At 49.1% G+C, this 13,450-nt stretch overlaps 1 protein-coding gene across 2 annotated transcripts in view; it reads right to left on the reverse strand.

The window, feature by feature from the left end:
* Window positions 1-211: 211 nt before the first annotated feature.
* The window catches only part of LOC149339649 (uncharacterized), a 40,079-nt gene continuing 26,840 nt past the window's right edge, over window positions 212-13,450 (reverse strand). For both annotated transcript variants that reach the window (XM_089548351.1, XM_089548352.1), the window contains one exon: window positions 212-5,022. In XM_089548351.1, coding sequence (XP_089404477.1) covers window positions 4,355-5,022 — 668 coding nt within the window. In that variant the 3' untranslated portion in view covers window positions 212-4,354. The remainder of the gene's footprint in view (window positions 5,023-13,450) is intronic.

A 13,450-nucleotide genomic window follows, 5' to 3' on the forward strand; every position in this document is an offset into this window, starting at 1 on the left:
AAGGTAACAATGTGCGCTACGACGCCGTGACACTTGTGCACCAAATATCCGCCCATGGGCGTTTTGAATTTTGCCGCCAACAAAAGGCGGCCACCTCGGCAGGGATTTGATTCCACGACCTTGGTCTCAGGTACTCGGTTACCTCGGCGAGTGAATATGTATGAAATGTGCGTAAGTGTTAGCCAAATAAAGAAAAAAACAAAGGACGCACTGCAGGACAAAGTTGAAAAAGGCGCTTATATTTCTCATTTTATGTACAGCAATGACCAAAAGGAAAAGTGAGCATCTTTTGGCACAACAATGTGAGATCACAGAGTAACTCGCCGCAGGCTCGAAAAGCAGGCGCGTCGCGCTTTTCAAATCACTTCATTTCCACTCTTCGGAAATTGCAAAACGAAAAAACAAAAAAGCGACAAAATTTTCATATTCAACCAGGCCGCCTTCCTTGTCCGCCACTCTGATGCCGGTTTCGACATCCTTCTTCGTAATATTAACAAAAAAAAGAGGTGCAAAGGAGATCAGATTCCATTAAGAATAGGATCGAGAATGTCGAAACGCACTGCAGCTATTGGAAGGCAGCTGGCAGCGTGCAGGCGGTAGCGCCAAAAGCAAAAAAAAAAAAAAAAAGAAACCATTAGGAGGAAAACTACAGAGCATTCGTGTAATGCAAAAAGTGAGCCTATATTCGACGACCTTGGCACAATACCGACGACCAGCTCTGACGCGCGCTCGCCGCCTGTCGGCATAGGACGACAACGATGGCGTGACCAGCACGCTAAACACCACCGCGGAGCTAGCTGCCGCTCTTCGGTGCGCATCTAGAGCTCTGCGAATGGTCCGCATAGGGAAGACGACAGCCGCTTATTCGTGCACGCATAAGCATAAAAACGCGCTCCGAATGCGAGCGAGAGGGACAGTTTCTTGCTCTTAGTTGGCAAAACTAGTTCTCTTCGCAAGTATGGGAACATTGCAGCGATCAGCTTCCGCCGTAGCGGAGGGCTGAAATATAGAATCGCTGCTGCTTGTTTGCAACGTAGCAACACGGACTTCTGCTGCCTTCTGTATAGAGAGAGGCGGAAGCTATTTCAGTAGATACATCGTTTACTATTTTCGCTCCGTTTTTTGTGGGGTTAAAATATTTCATTGGTACTCCTTTAATTATTCCCGAGTGTCCCTTTTTTGTTTGTTTGCTTTCCACCGTACCTTCCAGTTAGTCCTACTTTGAAGCCTCTTTTATGTTTTTCTAAGCGCTCTATATGGCTATGAAAAAAAAATAAGAAAGCAAGAATCCGTAACCATATTTATCTTCTATGTGTAAGCCGTCAGTTCCGGCGACAATCTTTTCTTTTTTTTTTTTTTTTGCTGAGCAGCAACGACTTACAAAAGCCCACTTTTCAGCGTCTTAAATACCCGCAAATGATGGCAAGAAGACCGATGACGTCATTTGAGACTGTAACGCGGCGAAGCAATAAACCAATGAGCATCCATTAGCAAATTTTTGTATTTGCGGGCCTTTCGTTCGCCAAGTCAGTGAAGAGCTGTTTAGTTACCTGAAGGCGAGCATTAGTTCTTCTCGGCGAAGAAACTCTATTTAAAGCGAAACTCCTCTACGGCAACTGCCCTAACAACGAAATTGGGTTGTCTACGTATTTTGGCCGCTCACACAACCTCAATGCAAGGGCGTTCAGAAAACCGTCGCCGCTACTTTGAATACCTTCCGGTACAACCTGATACATCAGGAACCTTCGGCGAGAGGTTACCGTCATTGCTATAAACACAAGCAACTGCGTCTAGCTCTATACAAGTTAAACTCATTTGTATTTGTACGCTGGGTTTAAACCTTGGCTTGCATAACTGTGTATAAATGAGCGGTTGCCACTGGATGCCCATAAATTTCGACATCAGCTTTTTTTTTTTCCAATCCCACCATAAACAACACTGTGCTAATTAAACACACACAAAAATGAAGAAATGACGATGCAGCGAATGTAATGTTCAGCAAAAGAAACGGTCGTGTGTTAACACGGCATGCCAGCCGTTCAATGAAATGAAAATACGATGACTAACGTTACCCTTAAAATGTCCCCTAACCCTTCTGAATATTATCAATAATGATTCATCGTCATAAACGACTTCATGCAGCGACGTGTATTTCCGCCCTTCACACCAGCGCAAAGTTGGCCCGCTCGTTGAAAAACATATACGCCGACGTTCTTAATTACTGACAAGCAGTCAACGAGCAATGACAAACAGCCGGTAAGATTTTAAGAAAACATTCACTGCGCTCTTTTGAAAGCTGCTGCAGTTCCACGTCCACGATAATCATCGCTGATGTTTTTTTTTGTTTTTTTTTTTACGCATAGCGATGGCTACTTGGAGCGTCATGACAGATGACATTCTGATAAATATGCAACTTCACTCAACAAGCCTACAACGGCATCTGCTTCATTGCCCCGTTTACGGCGTGGCATAAGTCGCAGTACAGAACAGGTTCTAAAACTTGGCACAGGTTTGGACTGAAGCTCAGCTCAGCTGGGAAGGCAAGACGGGCGCTGCTTCGAACGGGTTTGCGCGGAGGCGGCCTGTGCAGTGCCCACTTGTCATTTCATAGTCGCACTTCTCGACCGCCAACGCTTCCGAAGTTAAGCCGGCCACGCATACGTGTCAGCCGCGAATCCCAACGACCGGAAGGCGTAAGGTTTCCAGTCAGATTGCACTCGGCGTTTTTGCACTGAGCCCTTGGCAACGCGCATTCAAACATCTCTTGGTCACCGTCTCGTTGCTGCATAGGATCGCGTTACATTCCGACAGCAAGAAGACGAACAGGGTGGCCGCAGTTTCGGCACCTTTCAAAGCCCAGCGGGATTGTGGGCGTTCAACGGCGTTTTGAGTGTATGAACCGCAGGAGTGCTGGTCGTCACGAGAGGAAAGATAAGGCGACATCTCGATAACACAGTCGTTCCGGCGTGCCCTCCTCGCGCCACATCTCCAGCTCCTTATAAATATGTCTTCAACACACAATAATAACTAGAAATTGTTATTTTAGAAATTGTTATTATGTTGGGCTAGTTAGGCTAGTTGGGCCAATGGGCACATGCCAAGGAATATTATTCCGACTCAAAGAGCACATTCAGTACAAAACGCACAAGACGAGCGCCACTATACCAGTTGTGGTATAGTGGCGCTCTTTTTTTTTTTTTTTTCCCCTAACGCCGACAACTTTACACCCTACTGTCTTGACTTTACATTACTTTTGGCGTTGCACATTAATTAACACGGAAAGTGTTAAGTGGCTAGACTACTCACTCCGGCATGGCTCGTACATTTAATGCGCGCGAGGAAGGCACTCCGAAACACCTCAAGAGCTCCTCAGCAATTGAGAAGGAATTGATGATTCCTACCGCGATCCTCAAAGACGCAGTGACACAAGCAGTCGTTCAGGACCCGTCGTTGCTAGCAGTGGTGTAGCGAGAAATTTCCTCTCTGAAGCATGCGGGATAAGAGTGAGATGGGAGCGAAGGGGGGGGGGGGGGGGGGGGAGAGAGAATGGTCCAGCTCATGCGAGAGCAAGTCGGTAAAACGGAAACTAGACAGCTGTCATTCCCGCAGGGTTGACCATATTTCTAGGGGTATCGCTGCAGCCATGTTAGCATTCCCTGAACATTTCTTCCCTCACCTAACTGCCCCTGGTTAGACGTCATAAAACAATGGAGCAGACACTGTCAACTCACAATAACTACACAGTAAGAAAAATCATGCTTAGCCGCTACTGTGAACTCAGGCGTGAGATAAGAATCCTTGCTGACAGGCACAACGACGGGTCCTGGACGCTCCTCACCACAGTGCACGCCATTGAGCAAAATATGCTGCGTAATTCAAACGTTGAATGAAAGAAATATGGAGCAAAATAAAACTCGGGCTTGCGCTGTAGCGACAGGTGAACGCAGCTGTCCCTCCCCACAGTATCTTTTCAATCACACGCAGAGTAAAACAAATGACTAGCAAACAAAAGACGTCGACCAGCTCTTCGGATCACAGAACAGCTTGTAGGTCTGGAGCGACTAAAGCACAGAAAGCATGGGGCACGTGACTCTTCTGCCACAAGTACGAAACTGTGAATGACTTAAGAGAGACAGCGATCGAGAAACGGTGGCCCTCCCACAACAAGTTTGACCAGACATGAGCGTGAGCAAGCTATGTTCACATGGCACTCAGAAATAAAAACAAAAATTGAGACAGAAAACGGGTCGCGACGTCCCAACTATGTACACACACACGCACGCCCTCGCACGCACTCGCACAAACACGCACGCACGCAGAACTGGGAAGCCAGCCGCGTACAACAAGCAGTCCGTCAGTCGGCCGAGTCCGAGTCGTCCTCCTCGATGGACTTCTTGTCACCGTGGTGGATCTTCTGCGCGAACGCCTTGACCTTCATGCGCCAGTATTTCCTCTGCAGGTCGGTCACCGCGTGCTGTTTCTTGAGCAGCTCCACCCGGAGCTTGTGCTCTTCCTCGGCGTGGATGCGTTGCAGCTCGGCCAGCTGCCGCTCGGCCACGGCACGCGCCGATGCGTACGGCATCCTTCCGGCGGCCGCGGCGGCGGCGGCGGCGCCGCCTGAGCCGCTGTTCCGGTCGTCCAGCACGTCCCCCGTGCTGTCGTCGGCCAACTCGACGTTGGCGACGATCTCCTCGACCTCCCCGTTGTCGACCATGGGCGCGCCGCCCACGCTCGTCGTGGTCGGCGTCGCCTTGGCGCAGCCCCCGACGCCACCACCGTTGCTGGCGCTGCTGGTACCGTTTGGGGAGCGCGGGTGGATTCGCACGTCCAGCGGGCTGTCGTCGCAGTTGCCCAGCCCCATGACGCCGCCGCAGTCGGTGTGCAGCCGGCGCAGAGGGGACTCGGGCGGTTCCGGCAGCTCCACCTTGATCCGAGGCACGAACTGCGACGACAGGCCGAGGGGCACCGGCTGCGGCGTCCGCATGTACAGCTCCATTTCACGGAAGCGGTTGTGCTCCTCCGCTGCGGGGAGAGGGAACAGGAGATGAAGAGAGAGAAACGAAGAACGATAAATAAAGGCAACTGCTGCCTATTCCTCGGCAAGAAAAGGAAACGGAAGCACTCTTTAATGACCGCAGCCAAACAATGGCAGGAAGCGGGCATGCACTGCTATCGAAGTTCGCCTAGTGCTTCGCACAAAGCACCGTAAAAGACCCATTATAGTAAGTCGATTAATCAATCACTTCCGCCATCGTCTCCTATAGCTACTCAGCACTCAGCGGGCATTGTGGCAAGTTCAGTCGACAGGTATGATTTGTGACTCGACCAGCAGTTGACGTTGATTATTTTTTTTTTTTTTTGGGGGGGGGGGGGGGGGGGGGGGGGGCTTTAGCAAGTGATGAAAGATATGGGACTGCTTTTAGAAAAGGATCTGCACGACTGTCATCGGAACTTGGCTGAAGAACTGGCACAGACTTGGGAATGTGCAGCTCACCAAGTGAGCTTGTGGTCGTTGATTTGTGGCGAGTTTGCCAAAGTCAGCGGAGGAGGAAAGGCAGGGAGGTTAACCGGAAGAATAAACCGGTTAGCTTAGGACCTAAAGGTGTGCCGTAACAGCCCCACTAACTGGACGAAGGACAGAAGAAAAGGAGTATGTCTTGAATGTATCCTGAATGTGTGAATGACTGTCCATTTTCTTCCATCCCTCATCCAGTTTCGCGCTGACTTATTGATATCGCTCAGTTACACTCATCACGCTTCAATCACGCTCATCACTTTTAGAAGGTACCACTTCCGTTGTGCAAAACTCGTTATAACATGCAGTTAGAGCGCAGTGCCGACTGCGGCGCACAGTGGCCATTCCAATCGGTTGCATGCGGGTGTCCTAGGTAGGCGTGGCGGAGAGGTTACGTGACCACTCCGAGAATCGACGGACTATCTGAAGTCGGTTCGGCGTGGCTTCGGCGGAACAGCTCTGTCACAGTCACTCTCTCCATAAGTTTTTACCGATTCGTTCCGCGTAATTACGCAATACGCAGAGAATTTACGCGCCAACACGTCGCTTTACAGCCCATCCGCAGTCCGCCGTTATTTCTCTCATAAAGTCATCGCTAACGAATGAATTTGAAGGAAGGAACCACACTTAAAAAGAGTCGGTTTGTCTAAAATGACACATAATAACTTTTCTATATTGTTGTAATCACGCCACGTAAAGCAGGACGCAATTCTTCAATCATCAGTCGTATCAGTCCTAAAATGAGTAATTCTTGGTCAGCAGCTAAAATCAAATCAAATTTAATTTCCTTGCAACACAAGTTCAGCAGCTGATAGGAAACCTCCACTTTTGTTCTGAAACTGTGGGATTGGGGGAGGCAGTCCCATTTAACCATGCATTTCTTGGACTTTATTGGTTGAAAAAATGGTGTTCAGCGTGGTTTTGGTTTGGTTTGGATTCCCCAAAGCGACTGAGGCAATGAGGGACACCGCAGTGAAGAGCTCCGGAAATTTCGACCGCCTGGCGTTCTTTAACGTGCGCTGACGTCGCACAGTACACGGACCCCTAGCATTTCACCTCCATCGGGATCGCACCCGCGTCTTTCGTGTTAGCAACCGAGCACCATTACCACCGAGCGACCGCGACGACTATTCATCGTGGTTTTCCTTTGTAAAAATTCTCGCTTGGGAACACCCCCCTCCCGTTAAATCCGTCCCCGGAATCAAAACTGAACAGTGTAATAAACTCTGCATGTTAATCAGATGCGCGAAGCGAGCCCAGATAGAGCAACGAGGCCCTCTGTCCTATAGTTTTTAACGTGGGGTGCACACAACTTTCGCTACTATAGTCTGGGGAAAATACACTGTCTGACAGTGACGCATCTTTCTAGCGTCCGTAAAGTGGAAAATGGAACATTGCAGGCTCCCAAGATAATCAGACTCACGCTTTGAAAACATCCGGGAGATACAACACAAATACTCGTCACGCATGCGCCGATAAAGCGTGTAGGAATCCCCTGACAATCTGGCGTGAAACTCTCAGCCACGAACGCTGTCAACAAGCAAAAGAAGAAGACCGAGCCATAGCTACAGATAACATCCCTTCATGAGTTTTCAAGAAGCTGATCTAGGGATTTTTAGCTACAGCCCGATGCTCCGAGTGCAGTGCGAGTAAAAGGCTGAGAACTGTTATGGAGGGAATTACGCTGTTGCAGTCGCTCCAACTATATAGCATAGAAAGAACATTCAGTCGTGATTGATTTGGCTGCTGTAGCTTCTAATGACATTTTTCAAACAGTCTGTTCTTTTCTCTTTTTTTTTTCTTCGATCTCGCTCGCTTTATCTCCTCGGAAAACCAAAAAATTCAAGAAAACTTAAACGCGGAAAACGGAACACACCAAACCGATAACACTCGACCATTCCTTTGTGTCGACACGTTTGACCAAGACATATAAAAATTTAATTGGAAAGAAAAAAAAATGGTCATCGGAAATCGATTACCGCCCTTCTTTGAACACAGCCATTATGTGCTGAACATTGCACTTCAGCTTGCCACTGATGAAGCTATAGTTTTGCGAGCATAAAAGCAGGAAATCAAGCGGCCGTGGCATAACTCTACAGGTCGCAGGCAGGTTACAGATTGTCCTACCTGATATACTGAGAAAATCCGGAGAAACTCTGTGTACCGAAAGAAAAAATTCAAAAGCAAGTTTACAGAGTATGTGAACAAGAAACACTTACTTTGAGGCGAACAATTCGCGATGTAAGAATAAAAATAAGAAACACTGCAACCTTTGTTGCCGTCACGTCCACTTATTCGTCCAAAAGCTTCAGATTCGTTCAGACGAATAGAATTACCGCGCCAGGGCCTCGCTTTACAGCGCTTCCGCGGTGAGCCGTTTTTTCCACTAATTAAGCCTCATCTTTGAAACGTATACATTTGAAGGACTGAATGCCACTTTAAAAGATAAGCTTTGTAAAACCAGGCAAGTGACAACTTCGCTGTATTGCCGTAATCACGCGACAGAAGACGCGACACAAACACAATACTTCGACCGTCAGTCCTAAAGCCTGTGCTCGCGTGCATGCACTGTCGTAGACAAAAAGTCTCCAGGACGCGTCATCGGGAACCGAAGCCGATAGCTCTGTGATTAGCCGGAGACCACACTTGTGGAGGTGAAAGACTCGCGTGCTGTGATGTGTACTAGCGATAGCACGGGATCGCTACCAAACACGACAGCTATTAGCCAAAATCGCTTGCCGTGCATCCTGGAGAATTTTGACCCCCATAGAAGCTGTATTCGCTGAATTGCGCCCACTTAATGCATGCGCTCGAACTGTCACTAAAATGAGTAATCCACGGTAAGCAGTTAGAATAAAATTAAATTTCATTTCCTCGCAACATTAGTTCAGCGACTAAAAGGAAATTTCTAGAGACGCCAGTCGATGGAACCGGAGAGCGGGTGCAAAAATTACCACTGTAAGAAAACTCCGTTTGTCGTCCGTGGCCACGCGCATGATTTCGACCCAAAAGTGAGCAGGGCGATAAACTCTGCAGGTTCATCAAGCGAAGCAAAGGTGGCCAAGATAGAGCGACGAGGTCCTTTGTCCATACTCCAGTTTTAAGAGTGTATACCGTTCCTGCGCGTACATAGAGAGAAAAATGAAACAGTACATGCCCCTGAGGTAATCAGACTCACGTCGTGAAAACATCCGGGAGATACAATACAAGATGCCCGTTTCATATCCGCCGATAAGGCGCTCAAGGATCCCCGTACAATCTGGCGTGAAATACTCAGCCTCGAAAGCTGTCAACATGCAGACGAAGACCTGCGCATCTAACTCCGTAGAGGGAGCTTACAAGTTTTCCCGCAAGCTAGTTGCTGTTTAAGTAACTAGAGTTGCGCCTAGTTCTGCAGAGTTGCCGCAGGAAGCATCCAAATATGAGGGAAAGCCACAACTCTTGCACGCAGGAGGCGGACTTGGTGCGTGGTTAAAGATGGTGCAGGCTCAATGCGCTTGTTTCTGGCTGTCGAACTTACTTCATTTCAGGCAATTACCGTTGCGTTGACTGTCACAACTGGCTAGTAATTGTTCGGCTGCATCGAGGCCTGCCTCAGGGAGTTAAGATCGAAATACTCGCCATGTGGACTGGTGGCGCCATCTGTTTGGACACAAATTACAGACGTTTTCTTTATAACAGTTAGCGAGCACTTGTGATAAAATTGTTTGCTAGCGATAAGAAAACATCGTTTCCAGTGAACAGGTGCTCAGATACAAAAAAATACCGCAAAGCACGAGAACAGTACGCGTACGAATTTACTGTCAGCAACGGTCTGGTGCTAAACGATGCAAAGGAGTTCGCTTCTGCGCAATTAATGGATGCATTTCAACCGTGTGATCGTGTTTGTCCAATACAGCCAGGAGCGGCCGAGGTAAAACGAAAGCGCTACTCTAGATACTAATACAGTAACTCTAGGCTCCCTAACTCCGAAGCGATGCGCGCGCCTCTAGCGGCGGCGCGAGCGTCCGGTGTAGGATGGCGACAGGAACTCGGCGTGCACGGCAGTTAGTTGAGCGGCATCTTGCGGTACGTATCCGAGTTTCTTTCAGGCATCTACGGGCTCTAAAAAGGGCGTTGCTAACTCCTGTGTTGTTGCCGGCTGCAGCATAAACAGAATTCGTCGGAGACCCAAGTTTTACCGCTTTCCGAAGCGACAGCGGGAGAAGGAACGAAGAAATCGTTCGATTCAACTCACTCGTCGTCACAAGTAAGCACTTGGTATAACATTTGTGCGAAATTATCCGCATCACACATGCGTCTGTTGCAGTTTTAAGACAACTGTAAAACTGCAACAGGGGATTTCTTCATACAAGCTCTATTTACAGTGTAACAAAACAGCAAGTTAGGATAATGTTCTCGTGGCTTCCTTTTCCATGGCTCGATCGTTTGTCATCGGCCCGCGGCAGACGGCGTCACTACTTCATTTCACTCCACTCTTCAATTCATATTTTCCTTAAAGTGGTGGAGCGGGCCGGATTCAAAAAGCTTGACATCTTTAGTCAAGTTTCCACTTCGAAAGAAACTTGTCGAGTCGCTGACTGGTCGAAACGCCGCTGCTTACAGCAGCAGTGCTCAGGTGCCAGATGCTATATGCGCATTTAATCGTCTGCTACGACGGGGAGCCACAAAACACGGTACACAAAACTCTCCATTGGTGGCGCTGAACGCAGCGACGACAGTGGAGGCGCCTGGCGGACGTAAGCTGCCTATAGCTACAACCAGATCCGCTGAGTACAGTCGAAGTTAGGCTAACAATTGACATGGGGGAAATTCCGCTGTCGCAGTCGTTGCAGCCATGTAGCATGGAAAGAATCGTGATTAATTCGGCCGCTGTACCTTCTAATATTACATTTCAAACAACCAATTCTTTTCTCTTTCTTTCTTCGGTCTCCTTTGCTCACTCTCCTTGCAATACACATTCACCTATGCGATCTTCAGCCCAGGAAAAATAAAAAGTACAGAAGGGAGGTAAATAAGGTGAAAGAGGTGCACCCACAGTCACAAGTTCATGCGGTACGATGTTGGCGAAGAAATTCTTTTTTTTTTTATTCAGGGGGCACTAGTTGAAATTGTACGGTGGTCTGCGTAATTCGAAAACACAGAATTGCGTTGGTTATGATATCTTTCCTGAGCTGCGTGCTTCACGGCGTTGAAATTAAAATGTCTCGCTAATACTGGGCGCTCCATAAACTTTTGACAGCGGCTTTACAACGGGAATCAACGCACGACCTGAGCATATCCTTCACCATGGTTAAAAACGGCGCAGGTGCGAATTAGCCCGGATGAATCCTGCAAGCAACTTCGAAGTGCTAGGACTGGAGCACCACGACTACAACAAGTATAAGCGACGAACGAAGAACTCACGCCAAAGTGCGTGAGGCTAGAAACACTCAGCAGAAAAAAAAAACACAAAACAGGATGAAGGAAGGCAGGCAGACGACGTTCAGAGGCGCGTGTGAACGTCCTATGTCTGTCTTCTTTCCTTCCGTCTTTTTTTTTTTTCACTATGTTTTTCTAACGCGCACTACCAACTATCCTAACAGCAGGCTTTACTGAAAGTGCAGCAAGTGCACGACGTTAATAAGCAACTTCGTTTACAAGTGAAACTGAGCCGCCTAATTACACCACAGCAGTTCACGCTGAACTCCTCAATGGCTGTCCTGACACGCAGCTGAACAGAACTTTTTGCACGCTTTGTGCAAAACTGGCAGGCCTTCTTTGACGATTGCGCAGAGCTTTAATTAACACTGGAAGAATTGAAGTTAGCCAACATCGACTGATTAGGACTTTCTAATCGCAAATAGGACACTTTTACTGACAACAGATTTAAAAAAAAAAAAGAAAAAAACGAGAAATGAAGCACAGGTATCGCCACAAGAAGCTGCTTCCACAACAAAATGCGATGACGACACGGGAAATCTGGATATGACCAGAAGAGAAAAAGAAGGATTAAGCACTTTAATGTTGGGCTAAATAATTTTGTCTCCTAACCACTGCGGCACTTTTCTCGCGTAAGGAAGAAAAGAACAGAACAACTAAAAGTAGTAAATGAAACGCAGCAAACCGACACGACTCGACGGAACTGCAAGCGTTATCTGTTGGAGGGGCGCGAAAAAAAAGAAAAACATTCGAGCTTATTTTCAAATGGGGTAAGACAATGAATGCGTACATTGATGCCGAAAAATAATCAACCGAGTCAGGAAACGCTCAGGCATCTGATGTTGCTCACGAAAAAAAAAGGGGGAAGATAATGTAATCGTCAGTGTCCCTCCGAAACAAAAACAATCTGGAGGACGGTAACGCTACATGTATTATTCTCAATGCGCGCGCTTCAGAAGCGCGTTCATAGCGGAAAATTAAAAGGGAGAAATTAGTTCTAGATCTTTCATTACGGGTAGACAAACAACGACATTGTGAACAGTACCTCACAGAAACACGTAAGCGAATTTGCTAATACAACGAATACAGCGGCCAAATGGCAAGCTTCGCACTCCGCGTCAGCACCATGAAAATGCCAATCGCGGTCATTGATCACTTTTGCTCCGCCCTCCTTTTCCAGGGCTAGTTGTGGCTGGCCTTCCCGCCTTTCCTTCTTGTTCCTCCCCTCTTCCATGTAAACTTGTACACGCCAGTTTGAGTAAACGTCTCGGCCCATCACAGCGAGCAAAAAAGCCAACGCCGGGTAATCAATGGGTAAGTTCAGTTGCGCCAGACAATTTGCAATTCTCATTTTATCAAATAAAAATGCCTATCATCAATCCAGTAATAATTTTTTGACATTCACGATTCACAGTTTGTGCACCAGTAATGATTACTTATCAGTCACACTGCAATTCGGGCGAAGCCCGAAATTACGATCACAGTTGTGAACACCTTACGCTTCCTATGCGCGGCATCAATCTCGTGCCATTCGATATCCAGCCAAAAAGCTTTTTTTTTTTCCTTTTTTCTTCTCTGGCATTTAACACCAACGGCCAGTCGTTGCGTCACCAGCACTAGCCAGTCCACTAGAACCGGCTCCCGCCTCGGCGTACGTATACTTCACGCCGCTTGCACGAGTGCTGTGCATGTCTCTCTCTCTCTCCCTCCCCTCCCCTCCTCTCCCCTTCCCAACACCCTCTTCTGCTCTCCTCCTCTCACGCGCGCGGCGCCACGACTACAATGCTGCTGCTGCTGCTGCACTACATACGTGTAAGGAAAGCGGCTCTCGGCAGGAGTCCGGGGGGGCCCCCCGGCGGCGCGCGCTCCAGCGTCCAGGGCGACGACGCCGCCACCAGCGGCGGCGGCTGCGACGGGGCCATGTCCCGAAGAATACAGCGACGCTTTGGTAGCGCAGCCTGGCCGCGGGACCCCCAGTGCGGCTCCGGCATCACGTGGCTGGTGGCGGCCGCGAGCTTGCGTCTCCGGTCCTCGAGCATGCTCTTCTCGGCGCCTATCGCCAATCGAATGCACCCCGATTGCCCGCTGGTGGGCGCGGCCCCCGCCAGTTGAAGCGCCCTGGCGAGCGCACGAGCGCCCCACAATCGGGCGTCGCTTCTCGGTAACGGGAGGCCACGGGGCGCTATCTGGACGCGCGCGGCCGCTGACTGGGCCGCCCGCCGCTTGTCGGGCGTAGTTATCAAACGAACGGCCTTCTTCCCTGGTGCGGATCACCTTCCCCGCACCCCCCACCCCTCCTTGCCAGCGTGGCCCCGGCTATCTTATTCGGCCCAACTAGAAGAAGACGCGGCCAGGCTGGATGCACTTCCCGGTTGCTGCAGCAGCACGGCTCACGTTCACGGCTCTCCAGCTGCCCAGGGGTGTGGTTCGGGGAAGACCAGCGCCGGTGCAGCGGAGGGTGCGCCCAACGGGCTGGAGATGAGACAATTCACTTCTGATAGCCCTCGTTGGGGC

This window comes from Amblyomma mixtum, chromosome 6 (assembly GCF_055824585.1).
Source record: "Amblyomma mixtum isolate Tamu chromosome 6, ASM5582458v1, whole genome shotgun sequence".
NCBI lineage: Eukaryota > Metazoa > Arthropoda > Arachnida > Ixodida > Ixodidae > Amblyomma > Amblyomma mixtum.